At 41.6% G+C, this 19340-nt stretch overlaps 1 protein-coding gene across 4 annotated transcripts in view; it reads right to left on the bottom strand.

Annotated features, from left to right (window-relative positions):
• The window catches only part of LPIN2 (lipin 2), a 52283-nt gene extending 34786 nt beyond the window's left edge, over nucleotides 1-17497 (bottom strand). For 2 of the 4 annotated variants that reach the window (XM_063130594.1, XM_063130597.1), the window contains exons 1-2: nucleotides 17400-17497; nucleotides 2400-2597 (exon numbers count right to left, since the gene is read on the bottom strand). In XM_063130594.1, the coding sequence (XP_062986664.1) occupies nucleotides 2400-2588 (189 nt within the window). In that variant the 5' untranslated portion in view covers nucleotides 2589-2597; nucleotides 17400-17497. Of the gene's footprint in view, nucleotides 1-2399; nucleotides 2598-6084; nucleotides 6178-6627; nucleotides 6807-10243; nucleotides 10349-17399 lie in introns of those variants that run through there. The other 2 variants (XM_063130595.1, XM_063130596.1) reach the window with 2 other exon arrangements.
• Nucleotides 17498-19340: the final 1843 nt, after the last annotated feature.

Genomic DNA, 19340 nt, shown 5'->3' with positions numbered 1-19340 from the left:
CTTTAGCTGGCGATGAAAGCAATACAGTGTAGGCGCCAGACGGACCTCTCTGGGGAGCTCGTTCCACAACCGGGGTGCCACAGCGGAGAAAGCCCTCCTCCTAGTAGCCACCTGCCTCACTTCCTTTGGCAGGGGCTCACGGAGAAGGGCCCCTGTAGATGATCTTAAGGTCCGGGTAGGTACATATGGGAGGAGGCGTTCCTTCAGATAACCTGGCCCCAAACCGTTTAGGGCTTTAAATGTCAATACCAGCACTTTGAATTGGGCCCGGACCTGGACTGGCAGCCAATGAAGCTGGAAAAGGACTGGCGTGATGTGACTACATCAAAAAGTAAAATATTTGTGTATTTCATATGCAATTTCACCATGGTTCTTATATATGACTAAAGGTATCCACACATGTGGGATGCTCACAGCCCTGACAGGGCTGCTTAATACATTAAAGATTTAGTGCTGCTCTGACATTTGCTCCAGTCTGAGGTATCCAAGAGGAGCTCCCCAAAACTAGGGTGACCATATAAAAAGAAGGACAGGGCTCCTGTATCTTTAACAGTTGTATTGAAAAGGGAATTTCAGCAGGTGTCGTTTGTATATATGGAGAACCTGGTGAAATTTCCTCTTCATCACAATAGTTAAAGCTGCAGGTGCCCTGCCCTCTTTTAAATCTGGTCACTCTAGTATAGCTCATGCACTTTAACTGTTGTGATGAAGAGGGAATTTCACCAGATTCTCACACCTGCTGAAATTCCCTTTTCTATGCAACTGTTAAAGATACAGAAGCCCTGTTCTCCTTTTTATATGGGCACCCTACCCAAAACACCTGCATTATTATACAGACCTCCAGCTTTATACTCCCAGCACTTATACAGAACTTCTAAAAATCTTTTCACCAAGTCCCTAACCAAAGGCTCCCGAGTAAAACTTAACTGATAAGGCATAAGAGGATTAATAAAAACAACATTGTAACAGGTCTTCTATCAGCGACTGCTTAATGAACAGAAAGCCAAGAGAGGAATAAATGGACTATGCTCACAGTGGAATGAAGAAGAAGCAAAGAAGTGTGCGTGCACACAGCTGTGCATTGGAACTGGAGCATTATAGTTTGTTTATAAATGGTCTGGAGTTAGAAATGAACAGTAAGCCAAGTTTGTTAATACCATCACCACATTATTTAGGGTGATGAAACCTAAGGTGTCTGCAAAAAGCTTCAAAAGGATTTCTTTCAACTGGGTGAATGGCCAATACAAATTACAAATGAGGCTCAATGCAAGTGAGTATAAGGTAAAGCTCATAATACATAAAATTTCACATATATTTTCATATCAGTGGTGTGAACTGGCAGTGACTAACTAGGAAAGAAATCTTGGGGTCATGGTGGATAGCTCAGTGAAAACATCCACTCAATGAGTGACCTCTGTGAGAAATCTAAATGTTCATGGTAGGAATTAAGAGATTGAAAATAAAATTGTGGTATCAAAATGCCATTGTACAAATATATGGTGCAGCTCAAAAAGAATGCTATAGGGCTGGAAGAGTTTCAACAACAAACTTCCTTACAAGGAAAAGTGAGTATTTGGGGCTTTTTAGTTTAGAGCATTATAGATAAGTCTTGAATGTATTGTACCAACAAATATGTTCCTACACTGATGAAGTAATAAGATTCACAATATAATCTTCTGAACATGTCTGACTAGCTGGATGGGGGAGGGGGTATAAAAGAAGCTTTGCTTGTATTCTTAAGTTGATGACATCTTTTTGTTTCTCAAAACGTTTTCTGTATTTAAGAGACTTTCCATATCATATAAAAACAAGGTCCCTTTGTATACAAACTTGTGGTCAAAGCTATGGATACAATTCCTGACTACAGAGCAATACAGAATATAAAGCACAGTATCAGTCTCCCCTTCACTACTGGGGGAAGAATAGCCAGGAGAAACAAAGACAGAACCCTGTGTTCCCAAGACCAGGTGAGCCCTAGTGGAATGTGACCTTAAATAATCCTTGTTTGTCCTCTTCATTGGATAGGTCGGTATGTTCTAGAGATGATATATAATACACAATTTAGATAAGGCAGCATCCAAGCGACCTTCATCCATGAGAATTTGAAACTGGCTTCAATTAAACAAATATAGCTCTGTCAAGAAGACATCAAGTTAACAAAAACACTACAAGGTTTATTTTCACCATCTATTATACATCTCAGAGGTTACCATATTTCAACTACCAACAATCAAAGTTTCTCAGGAAAATCATTTCTCAACTATTCCTCATAAATGCACCCATTCTACTCTAAAGCTTTTTTTCTCTTTTCTTTCAAGAGAATATGTAAATCTAATGCTGTATATACATGAAATCAAATAGTTATTGTTCTTGAAGTCCCTATCTTTCATGATACTCACCACTTTCTCCTTGGAACGCAGGACACCAAGTTTTCCAAATCGGACATGGAATGGTGAGCACAGGTATGTACCATCTTGTTGCCGAACTACAATGACATCAATGCATCCTGAAAGTGTAGCCTGATTAATGCCTTTGTAAAGTTCCTTCACAGTAACCAGAAGTCCTGCAAGATGTCCCACGTAATTCATATTTTAAGGCTGAAAAGAAAAAGAAAATGATTGAAACTATTTCTCTGTATTCAAAGAACCTTAAACTTGCAAGGCTTTTATACCCTAGTACTGGGATCTCCAATGTGGTTCCCATGCATCCCAATGTGCTCACGGACCCTTCTCTTGGCACCTGCCAGGCTCCCTCTCCCTCCCTGTTTTTAGGTTCTTTGGTGAATTAAGTTTTCTTTTAGTCTCACTAGTTTGCTTTGGGGGAAATGAGTGTTTTGTGACTAGCCACACTCACCATGGCAGCCATTTTATGAATGAACAAGCCCCCTCCCCTCCATTGACAGCCATAACACTTGCTCAAAACACCAAATGTGCCAACTGACACAAACAGGCCATTTCCCATGTTACAGGAAAACTGATTTAAATAATTTATTCAGTGATTATAATCAGATATTATTTCTGTTAGCAAGGCTGAGAAAGACTAGTTGGAGTTAAAAGGCTAGCACACAAGTCAAGCTTAAAAAAGGGAATGGTGAATGTGTATAACATGTCAAGGGGTAACTTTGCTTAAGCAAGTTTTTTTCTTACTAGGGCACTAAAATAAAACAACAACACTAATTATGATATAATCGACTATGATATGAACCATTTCTATACCGCCCAGAGAGCTCCGGCTATTGGGCGGTATAGAAATGTAATAAATAAATAAATAAATATGAGCTAGATAATTAATTCACAGAAGCTAAACAAAATGCAGGTTACAGTTGCATTATGGGGCAATGTATATGTTATACAGAAGTAAGGCTTTTTTGCCACCAAATGCATACACATCAAGAGGCTACAGCCAGTTGTGACTCCTTGCACACACATTTGTTGCATTAATTCTTTACATTTTTAAGTATACAAACAATAGTTTTAAGTGAAGTCCTTAATAAAACATAACTGAAAGCCTTAGTACTAAATTCTACTCAACAAATGCTATTCACTATTCAGAAACAAGTCACATCAGTGCAAACGAATAACCCTCTAAAAATGAAAATTAAAGTTCTTCTATGTCTCAAATTAAAGCATTTAAGACTTCATTAAGAATTACCCAATACATTATTATTATTTTATTATTTATTTATATAGCACCATCAATGTACATGGTGCTGTACAGATAACACAGTAAATAGCAAGACCCTGCCGCATAGGCTTACAATCTAATAAAGTTGTAGTAAACAATAAAGAGGGAAGGAGAATGCAAACAAGCACAGGGAAGTGTAAACAGGCATATCAATAAGGACACTGAAGATGAGTTTCACTTAAAACTTTTAAGCTGGTTGCATTCTACAGATTAAGTAACATTCATTTTTAACTCCCAAGGCCTGCCCACCCACAAAATCAAGACATTTACTTAGGATGCAAGATATTTTCTTAACCCAATGAAAATTAGTCTTCCAGAAAGATTAAGCAATTCCTTCTACCCTTACTAAACCATAACGTAGCCACCTTTGTCTGCTAATAGTGATTTCTAAGAATTCTTTAACTGACTGGGTTTGGAAGACACGATAATCAACGGTGGGTTAGTCAATAGTTGGTTATTGTGTCATCTGTTAGGACTTTTTCATGCCACAGTTGGTTATTCAGCTGAAATAACCAACGCTGTGCAGAGCTGGTTATTTGAACAACTCTTGGTTATCATACCGTGTGTCAGGCACCATTGAGTATTTCGTCGCACACAATTGGTTATTTTCAGTGACTACACAATCCTCTGGCAAGAGCAAGCAAAGCAGCTGCTGCTGCTCTAGTCCAGCAGTCAGAACTCACAATGGCTGATGGGATACCAGCAGGAGAATTAAGGCGGGAGAGGGCAGGGGATGTGTCATTTAAACACACTGTTGACTAACAGTCAACTCGACACTGGCCTTAATCCACACCACGGTTGATTAAAATCATGTTGTGTGGGGAGTACCCCCTCGATAATCAATAGTGGAGTTGACTATTAACCACCATTGACTAGCAAGGTACTAAAGATTAACAAAATTCAGGCTTCTCTGCATAACTGTAAAAACATCTATGCAATCAAAAGAAATGCTGCTAAGCATAAAAACATGGACAATTTAAAATAAGAAGCAGCCTAAGAGTTTATAGAACAAAGAACATCAATAAAAGACAAAATGCTAGCATAGATAGAAGTCCAACAAGCTTTTCTTACCATGATCCCTGGTATACAGCCTGTGTTCTTATGACATATATAGCACATCTATCAACTACTAAAGTTCTAGGAATGTTAAGATTTATTTGTAAAATCTCTATAACTCAGACATTTAGCTGCCTGTCAGCAAGTGTTTAGTAATCAAGTGTAAATAAATCAAGTGAACTACATGTACGTATGAACCAGTCCTAGGATTAGGAGAATCCCTGGTTTCATATTAACCTGGGTTTGATAACGGTCACATGTAATGCTTAAACTGAACAGAAGCCAGGAACAATTTGCTCACAAGATAAAAGGATGTGTGAGTCTGTAGGCCAGTTTTCATATCTTGGTTTTAGTTGTACAATATTAGGTATGTGTTACTTTTCTACTAAATAATTTTCTTGTACACCACTTAGAGATATTATTAAATATGGAAAGTGGTATATAAATCTATTAAATAAATAAAGTTTTAAGGTGTTCATTATTTGACAATATTTCTGGCTGATCAAATTACCAACTTGTTACTTAATAAGTGCCATATAAATCTGTTTGCTCAGTCTGCTTGATTGTAGTACTTGCCTGGTTCAGACAACACACTAAACCATGCTGCTTAACCACAAAATGGTTAAGGTTAACCGCCATTTTGTGGTTAAGCAGCCTGGTTTAATGTGTTGTCTGAACCAGGCCAATATACTGTAGTGATTTTAATGCTTTATTGCTGTTTTAGCAATTATTATATATTTTAATTATATTTTATTGTAAATCATAATGTATTTTAATATTTTCAATTTTCTTGTAAACCACTTAGAGATATTATTAAATATGGACAGTGGTATATAAACCTATTAAATAAATAAATATATAAATATCAAGAAAATTATACTTTCAGGTAACTCAAACAACATGCCTTATTAAATTTTCGTAGTGTAGCTGGTCTCTGCTATTGGACCAAGAATCACTGGAAGGTTACAGCCTCACCCTCCCAGAAGAACATTATGGCAAGCCAGCCCCATCCATTGGCCACAGAAGGGACAGCTATAGGGAGTTTGCTTCCCCACACCATGCCAGAAAAATCACTTGGCTCCAACCATCAGTTGGCCTGGAAGTGCAAAACTGAAGGGCAGCAAACTCTGGCCTGATCCACCAGCCAGGTGGGTAAGATCTGTTGTGTGGGTTTGTGGTGTGTGTGTTAGCATTACAATCTATTGTAAATGCCCTTGAGGGTCATTTGATCGAAAGCCAGGATACACATTTTCAACATGGGGGGGGAGGGGGGAAAGTTAGCCAAAGCTGCAATCCTATGCATAATTACTTAAGAGCAAGTCCACTAAAATCAGTAGAACTTACCTCAAACAAACTTGCATAGGATTGGACAATATATGAAGGATGAAATAACAGTCAAAATATGCAGCAAGCAGATCAAGGATACATAAAGAGTTCCTAATAAAAATAAGATAGATATACAGACTGTATTATTGAATTAGTATGGCGCATCATATATAACTCTTATGAAGTAAATGAATCATGAACTAAGATTTACAAAGTGATCCTATGCCACTGTGAATATTTCTTTAAAAGGAAGATAGGATATAAATGTCATAAAGCCAAAAGTATTACTGAGTTCCATGGGAGATACTGACAAGCATGCATAGGATCAGATGATTATTACTATTCCTTTCTACAGTAAAACAGGTTTGAAAATGTTAAATATTTCTGTCAATTTTGATTAAAAAAAGCGCCTTACTATAATACTCTCACAGGTATGTGCCAATGCACATTTTTGATTATGCAACCTTAAATGACATTTTTCTCTTCTGTAATCATACTGCATACCAAATTAGCGATTTACCAGTCCAGCTAAATGCCCTGTTAATAACCCTAAAGCTGTACCTACATTAGCACTTTTTCTTTTTTTAGATGGAGACACTTTTTTTGCCAGAAGCTCTTTATACTCCACAGGTTTTTCTTTCTGCTTCCTTTCAGCACAGTGATGCAGTTTAAAAAGGACTAATCTTAGGAAAGCCAGCACATAGAAGCTTCACTGCGCAGACTGCCAAAGCTGTCTTTCGTTGAAGGAGATAAGTGACATGGGTAAAATTCAGCATCTGTCTACAGTGATAGAAAATGATGTCACATTACACCAAGTCACATGATATTAGTTTCATTCCTTTCTAAGTTACCATGTGATTTTTCCTACCTACATTTTGAAATGATGTAGCGGCAGGATTGCTGTACCACAAACTTTTTCTGAATTTGTAGATGGTCTTGATTGGGCAGGTGAAACAGAGACATGCTTGCTCATTCCAGGACATTCAGTGTGAGCTTTTTGATAGGGTAATAGAAGGATGGTGGGTTTCCTTCTTTCTGTGTCGTTCTCTACTTTTTAAAATCTGGGGCTGTGTTAATTTGTCTGCTGTCTGTCTGCACTTTGGCCTATATGAAGAAGCAGGGGAAATGGACAAAGCTTGGTTTAAAGCCGATCTTGTTGTTTCTATATGCAGAGGATGCCTTGATGTTAACTTTAACCCAACTGGGTTTGAAGTGATTAATATGAGCCTTCTCAGGGCAATGTGATAAAAATACATTGATTATAACCTTTGTAAAATCTTATAGAATCATAGAATAGCAGAGTTGGAAGGGGCCTACAAGGCCATCAAGTCCAACCCCCTGCTCAATGCAGGAATCCACCCTAAAGCATCCCTGACAGATGCTTGTCCAGCTGCCTCTTGAAGGCCTCTAGTGTGGGAGAGCCCACAACCTCCCTAGGTAGCTGATTCCATTGTCGCACTGCTCTAACAGTCAGGAAGTTTTTCCTGATGTCCAGCCGGAATCTGGCTTCCTTTAACTTGAGCCCGTTATTCCGTGTCCTGCACTCTGGGAGGATCGAGAAGAGATCCTGGCCCTCCCCTGTGTGACAACCTTTTAAGTATTTGAAGAGTGCTATCATGTCTCCCCTCAATCTTCTCTTCTCCAGGCTAAACATGCCCAGTTCTTTCAGTCTCTCTTCATAGGGCTTTGTTTCTAGACCTCTGATCATCCTGGTTGCCCTCTTCTGAACACGCTCCAGCTTGTCTGCGTCCTTCTTGAATTGTGGAGCCCAGAACTGGACGCAATACTCTAGATGAGGCCTAACCAGGGCCGAATAGAGAGGAACCAGTACCTCATGTGATTTGGAAGCTATACTTCTATTAATGCAGCCCAAAATAGCATTTGCCTTTCTTGCAGCCATATCGCACTGTTGGCTCATATTCAGCTTGTGATCTACAACAATTCCAAGATCTTTCTCGTTTGTAGTATTGCTGAGCCAAGTGTCCCCCATCTTGTAACTGTGCATTTGGTTTCTATTCCCTAAATGTAGAACTTGGCATTTATCCCTATTAAATTTCATCCTGTTGTTTTCAGCCCAGCACTCCAGCCTATCAAGATCACTTTGAAGTTTGTTTCTGTCTTCCAGGGTATTAGCTATCCCACCCAATTTGGTGTCATCTGCAAATTTGATCAGCGTTCCCTGCACCTCCTCGTCCAAATCATTAATAAAAATGTTGAAGAGCACTGGGCCCAGGACTGAGCCCTGCGGCACCCCACTCGTTGCCTCTCCCCAGTTTGAGAAGGTTCCATTGATAAGTACTCTTTGAGTCCGATTCTGTAGCCAACTGTGGATCCACCTAATAGTTGTTCCATCTAGCCCACTTTTAGCTAGTTTGTTAATCAGAATGTCATGTGGTACTTTGTTTACACGTAAGTAAACACATAAGTAAGTAGACTTATGGGCAAGTCTATATCCACATTGGGCCTGTTCAGGTGACACATTAAGCCATGGTTAGGCTGCTAACCCTTTTGCAGCAAATGGTTAGTAAGCATGTTTAAACTGTGATTATGTAGCCACCATGGTTAGGAATGGTTTAGATGACACGCTAAGTCGTGGTTCACAAAACATGCTAAGCCATGTTTAGCTCAAAATGCTGAACCACCGTGGCTTAGCATATCATCTGAACAGGGTCACTGTAACGTATATGTAAATGCGTGCTGTGACATTATCTGACACTGCCACCCCTTGTAACATGACCTGCTCTCAAGAAAGTCTGCCTCTGCTTTACGGCAGCTGTCCTCACTGTCCCACAAGCTTCAGCCCCTATATTCACCAGGTAAAAGAGATACCCAATATGCCTATTTGGTTCCCTTTACCCAACAAGGAGAAGTACCCAGAAAATAGGTACACTACTGGGAGCGCAGAAAGATGAACAAGACATAGGATTTTATAATTTCAAAATAAACAAAGTTTATTTAATACAAGAAATATTATATAGCACATAATCAATAATTCAGTTCTCGGTCTCACCCTGCGTACTCTACTCATTATAACTCCCACTAACTAGATACAGGCCTTAGCTAGACCAGCGTTTATCCCGGGGCGAACCCCGGGATCGTCCCTGTGTGTCCAGATGACGCATAGGGGATCCCGGGATCAGGCAGGGATCAACCCTCCTTGGCCAGGGATATAGCTGCACACTTTGGACCTGCTTTTTCTGAGGTCCTGGGCTGAGCCCAGGACTGCGGAAGGTGTGGCCCATTGCTGCAGCTTGAGCTGGCTCTGAGCAATTACTCGTGCAGAGCCGTGAGCCGTGCATGGGGCGGGAGAGCGGGGAAAGTAAATTTTTTTTTAAAAAAAAAAACCTTACCTTTCCGCTGGATTGATCGTGCGCTGCCGGCCCTTTAAGAATAAAAAAAATGGCGGGCGCAATGCCTCTCTTCTTGAGGTCATCGTGCCTTACGTGTAAACGAGGGCGAGATCTCGCATTATTCACAACATGAGGTCTCCCCTCCTCTCCCCCGCAACAAAAGGTAGGTCTAGCTAAGGCCTCAGTTTCATCAATCCTTAAGGTCCTATCTCCAAAATCCAATCTAATGGACTAACTGTCTGCTCCTGCCATTTATAAACTCAGTCTCCTCACAACACACACACAAGCCCCTCCCACCTCTCACTCACTCTCTGCCATACAATTAACCCTATATTACCTTTGGTTCTATTTAATACAGCAAACAAATAAATACATTAATTCAGATAGAACATGACAAACATTGTGATTTTGTCACACGTTGACAACACTAGTTTGTCAGCAGCTAATCACAAACACAAGTTACAGCAGAATTGGAACCACAGCCAGGATGAAGGGTTAGGACAGAACCACAGGAGGTCAATCCAAGGGCAAAACAGGTGACAGGCAAGGAAGAACTGACTGAAGGGGCTTGGAATGAGGATGAAGGAAAACAACATGGTGAAGATCAGGTAGGGAAACAAGCAGGGAGTCCACAAAAGGAACAGACAAGCTGATAGACAGAGATAACCAGAAAAACATTAGGAAGCCACACAAGCAAGGCAAGAGTCTGTCTGTTGCTCAAACAAATACCCAGACCTGAACTGAAAGCATGTATAGTTGGACCAGGTCAGGAGCAACCACTATTCTACCTGGGGAAACCCAGGTCCCAGCATGGAGGACAAGCCTACCCACACTGCAGCCTTCAGTCGTGCATCAACAAAGGTTGCCAGTTTAAAGGCTAGGAGGCTGCTGGTTCAAATCTTTGCTGATCTTAGAAATAAAGGAGCCTATACTAAAAGAAATCCACTCTCAGTCTGGTGTTCAGTTCAGAAATTGGAGCATCTGCAGATGAGAAGGGAGCAAGAGATGAACTCTTCTTTAGACTCATTTGCATTATCTTCTAGTTCTAGACAGTGCAAGGGGAGAGCAATGGAAGATAAAGTGATTACAATACTAAGCTTTGATCTACCCTAAACATCATGTATAAATTCACTCAACCCAATATTAGTGTCAATCTGTGAAAATAGCAATGTATAAAAGGAAATTGTTACTTCTTGAAATTGAAAAAGCATGAAGTATGTGCAATATATAAACAAATTCACTGTTTTACTACCAATGGCACAAAGTATTAGTCAGGAATGGGGGGAAATCCCACACATTCCAGGTGTTTAGATGCCTGAAAAACTTTTCACTTAGAAATCTGGTACATAATAAAAATAAAGTTGTTTTTTGTTTTGTTTTTGCTTTTGTCTTTAACTGTGCTGTTTATGTTGCTACTGCTCATGCTGTAGAATACTCCAGATACATGTGCATACGCTAGCAAGTTGCTGGAACAGTTTAAATGAACTAGAGTTGTGCACAAGTGGCCTCTCAAAATTCTCCAAAAACCAAGAAAAAAGAGAAGAGTTCCATTCAATATGTAAAAAAAAAGAAAAAAGGGGGTCACTAACCAGAACAAGTGAATCAAAGGTACCAATGATACATGAAAAAACTATTGTAGTAAGTGATAACACAATGAACAATTACTATGAACATATAAATACAATGATAAATGCCAAACAGTCAAAGTGGTATACACAACAGAGTAAGATAACAGTTACTCCGGATATTTATAGCTGTTTCGTATCTTCATCAGATCACTCCTAACACTTTAATTGCAGGCAGCAATTTCACTGAATTTCTCCAAGGGAGGAGAAATTCTCCAGCAATTTCTCACAGGTAGGTATCGCCATTGGCAAGAGTTGTAGAACAGCTTCCTTCTTTCTTTTCTTAAGAATTTTTCTTTTCTTTTGTACTGCCACTGCAAGTGGCAACAGCATCAATATTGTTGGTAGACTGATGCCCATTTTGCATCCTCCACAATGCCCCATATACCTAGCAATACTCCAAGGCATTTGGGGGTGGGATGCAGCCATCGCAAAAATAATGGTGAAGAAAATGTAGACGCAATTCTGAAAAGTGTCCTTTTATTTCTAGGGGGTAAGAAAAGAAAAATCTCAGGAATTTTCTGAAAGTTTTTCCCCTTCATGAAAGGGGCTTCTATTTTTCCGCTTCATTCTGAGGTCATTTTATAATTTAATTTGAATGTGGGTGGATGATGTTTTTGACCTTAACTAATCACTGTGAGGTGGCTAAGAGTACTGTCTATATTTTTCTTTGTATTACACATCTCACCATTGCTCTACAGTCTCCCAGGCTACCGGCATTTCCTGATCTGGAAAGGGCCTATGGGAGCAATAAATTTATGATGTCTTCATCTGGGTGGAAGTGCTGAAGCCAAGGAGGCTACAGACTGTCAGAGAGATGACTATACAATGAAAGATAGCATACACACTCCTCACTCATCTCATAAGTAAGGTAAGCACAAGAACCCTGAACCAAGCCCATGAGAATTTCTCTGAAATTTCTTCTCTTTTGAAATTCTTTTCTATCAAACTAAGAATAGTCAAAATATTTGTGGGAGAAGTTTTTGGCACAGCACTAAAACAAACTATTTCTTTGTTACTCTCTTACTCAAGACAGTCCAATAGAAGCATTTTCAAAAAACATTTTTCATACATGTCTTGAAAAATTAGACACATGCTGTATCATTCTCCTCATCCTTCAACTGATTTCTCTGTCCATAATGATACTTTTAGATTTGTATTACACAGTTTGAGAGATCATTTTTATACCATTGGGCAGGCCAAAAATCCCATCTCAGATAATTACAATGTAGGGAAGACGTTATCGCACTAGCATGATGGAAGCTATTACCCTTCTGTAACCCAGAGAGGCAAAATAGAGAATTTCAGATTTTGGCTGCATTCACATAATAAGCCAAATATCCTGGCTTATTGAAGCACTATGTGCATGAGCCAAGTGTATCTGCATTTGCTTCTGTTTTGCTGCGTCTGCTCATTCAAGCGGGTCAACAAGCCAGACATGCATAGCTTAGCAATGACTGTGTTCACACAACATGACAACCCATTCTCAAGGCTGAGTATGGGTTGTCGCTGAACCATGGGGGGGGGGGGTTGTGTTGTGTGCATCCAGCCACACTAACAAACCATGTTATTCCAGCTGAGTTCTTAAGACACAACAACCCACAGTTCAATGCCAACCTATGATTTAACAACAACACACCCTCAAAACCCACACTCAGGGAGGTGTGCAATGGAAGCGGGGGAGCCTCCAGTATCAGGTCAACACTTCAAACCCTGAGGATCACCTTGCTAAAGGGACAATCTGATCCCCTTTTCCTGAGCTGTCAGTGGGTAACTGTGCACAAATTGTGTGCACAGGCAAGATTGCTCAGGAAGAGTGGCAGGGTTTTTTAGAGCTCTTGCCAAATGGCTCGCTCACTGTTTCCTGCAACCCACAATGGGATGGCTGACCTGCGTTCGGGACAACCCCAAGAACAAACCATGTATTCTCATGGCAGCTTGATGCCCACAAGCAAGCCAACCTGAAGGAAGCAGTCTATGTTCAGATGACACGGCACGACAACTCACCATGGCTTGTTATCCACAATGTCATGCAAACCCACTTATTGTGTTAGGGTAGAGGGGAGTCCAAGTGTTTTTTTCATGCCAAAGATGATTGCTAGAGATAATGAATCTCAGACCTAGAAGGCCTCTGACAATTCCACTCCTTGGGAGTTCAAGATGTGCATGTAATAATGAAATATATTACTCTCACCCTGACCCCACTGTGCCTTAAATACCAGATATCTTCTCTCCGCTGTTCCTCCCCAAACCAGCTGCAGTGTCCCAAAACATCTATTTCCTTCCTCAATGGCTAAAATAAGTACGCCTAGAAGGAGGGATAGATGAGTGGGCAATAGAGACAGGGAATACATCCCAGAAGCAAATCAAGGTGACAGCTTCCTCCCCTACTCTAATTTATTCTGCTTCCACCATTTCTCTTTCACATACTTATCCCACTTAGGAACATAGGAAGATGCCTTATACTGACTCAAACCATTGATCCATCAAGCCCAGTACTGGCAGCACTGACTGGCAGCAGCTCTCCAGGGTTCTTTCCTGCCCAGCTGGAGATGCTAAGGATTGAACCTGGGAACTTCTGCATGCAAAGCATGTGCTCCACCACTGAGCTATGGATTAACCCTCAATTAGCAACTCCTAGACTGTTCATAAGTGCTGACCTCACCTACTTGATCCAGACATTTCCTGGTACAGGTTTCCTAATTGTCATTTCCAACAACTCATGATTTGTCATGAAGGCTCAGAAGGCTCCCAACAGTCATATTCAGCATTCTCTAGTTCCATGGCTATGGCAGCCATTGGCTCTGAAGCTGTGTGAATGCCTGGAGGTGGGGAGTGGGTTGGGGGCTATTTTTTCCTCTAAACAGGCACAACCTATTTTTATAAGTTTGTTGATAGTTCTTCATGTCAGGTCCCAAATTAACAGTTTTTACTCGTAGGAAGCATCTCATCCAATTATCATGTCAGATAATTGCTGGATTATCAAGAATCAGACACCATGGGAAAAAGTATTCTCAATTCCCCCTCACCCAAAACAATCACTGAGCCTTGTGGCTCAGTTCAGACAACACATTTCTCAACAGTGGTTTTAGAACTCTGTGGTGCAGTTTTTACGCCATCACTGAGAAATGTGTTGTCTGGCAGGAAAACTTGACCCCAGGATGGTGGGTTTTTTTTTAGAAAATACTCCATGCTGTATATGGTGGGCTTTGTGGTGTTACACCGCAATTTAGTATCTTGTATATCTCTAGATTAGTATGTCTGTTAAGTATGGAATGTTAGAACTGAGTTGGTGTAGTTTATGATGTAATGGGGGGGGAAAGGAGTATAAAAGGGGAGTGTTGGGAGTTTTGGGGGGAGTAGGAGTATGAGTGTGTTTGGGAGAGTTGTTCATTTGTAGAGTAAGAAGAGTTTGGATTCTAGGGATTTAGGATTGGTGTAAAGAGAGTGAGGTGGTTGTTGTGTGGACAGTTTAGATTAGGCAGGATTGAAAGTATTATATTTTTATTTAAAACTTTTAAATAACAATGAACATATTATTATTTTGTTAGCTACCAAATACCATGTGTCAGCTTGGCATTATTTATCTGCCTTACAGTTATTAAACACTTACACCAGATTATACACACAGTGTATTTAGAGCAGATGCTATATTAAACCTGTTTCCCTCATAGCTAGGGGAAAGGTCTAATTAACCCTCCCTCAGTTTTTCAAGTGGTGATGCTTGGCCTGAGAAGGGTTTAGGTGACCGACCTAGTGTAAGGGTCTGTTATGTCGCAGGCTCCATGGAGTTTTCCGTTGCGTTGACTTTTCCCACTGGCTACAGAGTTCCCTGAAAAGAGTGCCAAAAGGAGTGAGTGCCGCTCTAGGAGAGCCACCAGGATTGGTTTTTTGCAACAATGGCTGATGGGATACCATCAAGAGGACTAGTGGAGGAGAGGGGGTGGACGAACTGTCAATCAAACATCTCAATGGATTTTACTCAACTCCATGGAAGCCCACAGTCACATAACAGTGGAGATAGAATATGTTGTGTGCGGAGTACCTCCTAAAAACTCAACTGTTGAGTGGAGTTTTCACAATGCATAGATGCATTGACTAATGTGTCAGAAAGGACCCTGTGTTAACTATGGTGGCCAACCCACTTCTTCCTACAACACACAAGGCATCTACAGGCTTATATCCAGGATGGAAAAGTCATGACAGTTCTATAAGTGAGGCTTCTAGAATGTGGAATTCCTTACCTCACCTCTCCCAAATCTCCTCTTTTCCTATTTTCTGTTGTTTTGTAGGCTACAGAAAAAGTACCCAGGTTGTGGTATATGATCCTATGCACCTTTATTCAGAAATCCACTATGATCAAATAATGATGATGATAATGATAATGCATAGAACCATAGTCTCAGTGCAGTCTCTTTCTGCTAGAAGATAATGGCCTGGTTCAGACAACATGGTATTCCATGTTGCTTAACCACAAAATGGTTAAGGGAATTAACCATTTTGTGGTTAAGCAGCATGGAAGATTCCTTGGTTCCGCCCTTGCCTTTGGCTTATTTTTTACTCCCCTATGGGGTTTTCCTTCTTTTTGCGCTTAGGCATAGATGCCAGTATCAGGTTTGTGTATCAAATGTCAGTTTTCTGAGCAGACTGGAAATATCTTAAGAAGAGTGGCCTTAGAAATTCCTTAAAACCATTTGGGGACACACTTACTGTCTCTTTTTTCAAGCAGTGTTCAAATGTTTCCTTATTTGACTTTGCAAATAATCTGACTGTCCTGGGCTTCTTGCATGCTAAATTTCACCTTTCCAAGATTGCTTGGAAATAACTTGGGAGTACACTCTCGACTCTCCAGTTTTGAGAGATATACAAATCTTCCATTTTCAAATATTTATAATAATTGGGATAATTTATAATAATTGGGAAATTGTTAGGATAAAAAGTATCCTAACAATTTCAGTGCTCTTGTGAAAGAGTCATTCCATCCCAAGCATCTACATATATATGTAGTCATAAGTCCTTCTACTAGTATTTTAAAAGATGTGTTAGGTGTATGTGCAGCAAGAGGGCATTTGCAGATATATAACTAGTTTACCATGGTTTAATGGTACTGTCAACCAAGGTTTCAGAATGTTGTTACAACATATTTATTCATCTATTCGTTCTTTCAGTAGATCTGTCTCCAAAATTTCAGCCAGAGACCCCCAACATAGTTTACAACATCCATAAGTTATAACAGAACCTTAAACACGACTATATCTAATGACAGTCCTACTTAGAGTAGACTCATCAAAATGAAAAGGGATTTAAGTAAGTGTAACATCAGATACAACCCATAACCTGAAATTTTAAAAGAAGCCACTATCAAATTATATATACAGCCATATATGACAGCAACACCCAGAAGCTTGGAAACCAAAGGCCAAAGCTATATGAATAAGCAACAGATAAAAAGGAAAAGGCCGTGTATTGAGAGGTAATCCTATACAAAAAAGGAAAAGGCCGTGTATTGAGAGGTAATCCTATACAGTTGCTGCTTACATCTGATTGAAGCCAATGGGATTCCAGCAGCCTAACTGTGCTCAGGACTGCAGCCAGAGGCTGCTACGAATCCACAAGCTAGAGCTTGCCTTTCTTAACTTTAATGGCTACTCTATAGTAAACACTGCCCTAACAACACTCAGAAAATCAATACAACGAATGCAGTCGTAATACAATCAGTTGGGAGGCGTGTGGGTAGCCTTCCCGTCCATTCTAACATCACGATTACATTTTCGGCAGCCCCCCCCCCCCCGCCTGCTCCTCTGCCTTTCCTCAACCCCCCCTTTTTTTTGTTACGCTGGAAAACAGGCTTGTGAGAAGAAACGAAACGAATCGCCGGGTTGACCTAAGAAAAAAAGGAAAATCCACTCTCACACCCACACGCCATCCCGAACGAAAAATCTGCCCTTACTTATCCTGCCGGAGGGTAAAAACCGCTATGTGGGGGAAGGGGGGGAGGACGCACCGCCGGACCTCGCACAGCCCAAGGGGACTTACTCCCAAGTAAGCAGGCACAGGGTGGCAGCTGGAGAGAGACCCACAAGTTAAAGCCGCAGTGTCGGTTCGGGCGAGGTACCCCGGCTCACAACGGTGTTGGAGCAGGCGGCGGCGGCGGCGGCGGCTGGCCAGTTGGAAAGAGAGAAACGCGTTTCCAGAGGAAAGAAGGATGGAGCCTGCTAGGACGAGACCGGAGGGAGGGAGGGAGGGAGGATGGGTGAAGTGGCCCCTCGAAACCAACCAACTCGCCCAGGCTGCCTTCACGAATAAGGGGGAGGACAGGAGCCCCTTCCTTCTTTCCTCCCCTCCCCTCTTTGCCTACCTTTTTCTTCCTCAGTCGGATGGGAACCGGGAGAGAGGCGAGGAGGACCAGCCACCGGTCACTCGAAGCGGCGATTGAATGAATTGAATGGGCTGGAAAGGCAGCCAGCGCGCGGATGAGCGGGGGGGGGGAGGAGGGGGGAAGGGACGACGACGAGGAACGAGTGACGCACGCAGGCGCGCGCGCTCGGCGGAAATTCTCGCTCCTCCTCCTCGTCCTCGCCTTTCTGTTCAGCAACGCCAACGCCGCCAACATCCCGGGGGGGGGGGGGAGAAGAAGGTGAGGCACACGTGACACGGGGGGGTTAGGCCACGTTCTTGGCTGGAGCGCGCCCCCAACATTCCACCCTGCCACGACGCACGAGCGACACGGGCTAATTGGTGGCTGTTCGGCGGAGGCAGCGGGGAGGCGCTTCCTCTTTCTTTTTCGGGCGGTGGATCCACATTTGTTGTTTGAAAACGGCTGCTGGTGTGTACGCATCTTCCAGGTTGTGCACCACTGTGCTTCGGTATGCTGAAGCCTTCCTGTGGCCAATGTGACATTCACATTTATTTAATACATTTATATCCCATCTAAACATTTGTGAGCACTCTGATGTACCCTTTCCGCATACGTGTAAGGTCCTCCGAAACATTCCTTCCCCACACATGGGCCGGCCTGTGAGCGCTATCATACATTTTTCTGATAAATACTTGTAAGCCGTGTAGACACAATGACATGCGGCAGTTTATTACTGCTCTGTACATGTATGCACTTCAGTGTTCTTTGCTGTTGCTGACTTGTGCATGCTTATATTGCATGTTACATTGATGCACTCCATTGCATATTATTCCATCTTGATTTCATTCAGTGGTAGGGAAAATGGGCTGGGGCTTGTCTATATGGGTTCTTTACCCCGACGTAAATGCGCAGATTCGCATTTTGGGACACATGACGCAGCCGTCCATTTGCGGCAGCGCTGGGTTTTAAACGTGCTAATGCACATATTTGCATTTGTGATTTACTGTGACTTTTGATCAACGTCTGAGTTTGCACCACATCATGGTTATGTGTCCTTGGGAGAGTTAAATCACATTTTGACATGTGGGCATAACTTTGAGGACAGGACAAAGTGATTGGCTAATTTCCCACCTTCCCATGTATCGCGTCCTATGGCTGCCTCGTTCCTTCCTGCCGTTTTCATGTTGAATTAAGATGGAGTATTTAAAATGAAAACAAAGAGGGGGGAACGGGCAGCAAGACACAGGAGACATGTTCAGTCCCCCGCTCGCATCCTCGTCTGCTGCCTCGTTCCTTTCCCCACTTGCTTTTTCTCCTATATGGGGAATGGGTAGATAACAGCTTTTAAAACGAAAACAAAGAGGGAGGAACAGGCAGCACGAGAGAGGAGAAGTGTTCAGTCCCCCTCTAGCATCCTCCTCTGCTCCCTCATTCCTTTCCGCCCTTGGTTTTATCTTATATGAATGTGCGGAGCTCCACATATAAAATTTATAGCTTCACTCCTCCATAGCATCATATATGCGATGATGCGCATGTGCGCATTAATAACTGCTACAAAATAATAATAATCAGGAGATAAATCACTGTTGATGCTCTTTGCCTATATTCAAATCTATGAAAATTTGGGTTTATATTCAATGAAGAGCAATCCCATTGTCATATAGTCAGGTGCCTGGACAGATTGGCTAGGGTACTGACTGAGGCTGTGTCTCTATATGACACCACTTTGTGGACTATCTAGAGAGGAAAAATCGCAGCATCGTAGTCAGATGACAGGAATGAGCAGGAGAATGAAAACTGCAAAAACCTTTTGGGGGTTTGTTTTCTGGGAACTCTGTGCAACTTTGAAAGCCTGTGCAGTGCATCTGCGCTGCTACAGTTCATTGAACTGATGTGTTAGATATCACAACTGCCCTTACTTTTGTTCCCTGGACGGTAATA

This window comes from Elgaria multicarinata, chromosome 7 (genome assembly GCF_023053635.1).
Source record: "Elgaria multicarinata webbii isolate HBS135686 ecotype San Diego chromosome 7, rElgMul1.1.pri, whole genome shotgun sequence".
NCBI classification, from domain to species: domain Eukaryota; kingdom Metazoa; phylum Chordata; class Lepidosauria; order Squamata; family Anguidae; genus Elgaria; species Elgaria multicarinata.
Note: the sequence above shows the minus strand (reverse complement) of the source record. Positions and strands in the feature narration are given on the sequence as shown.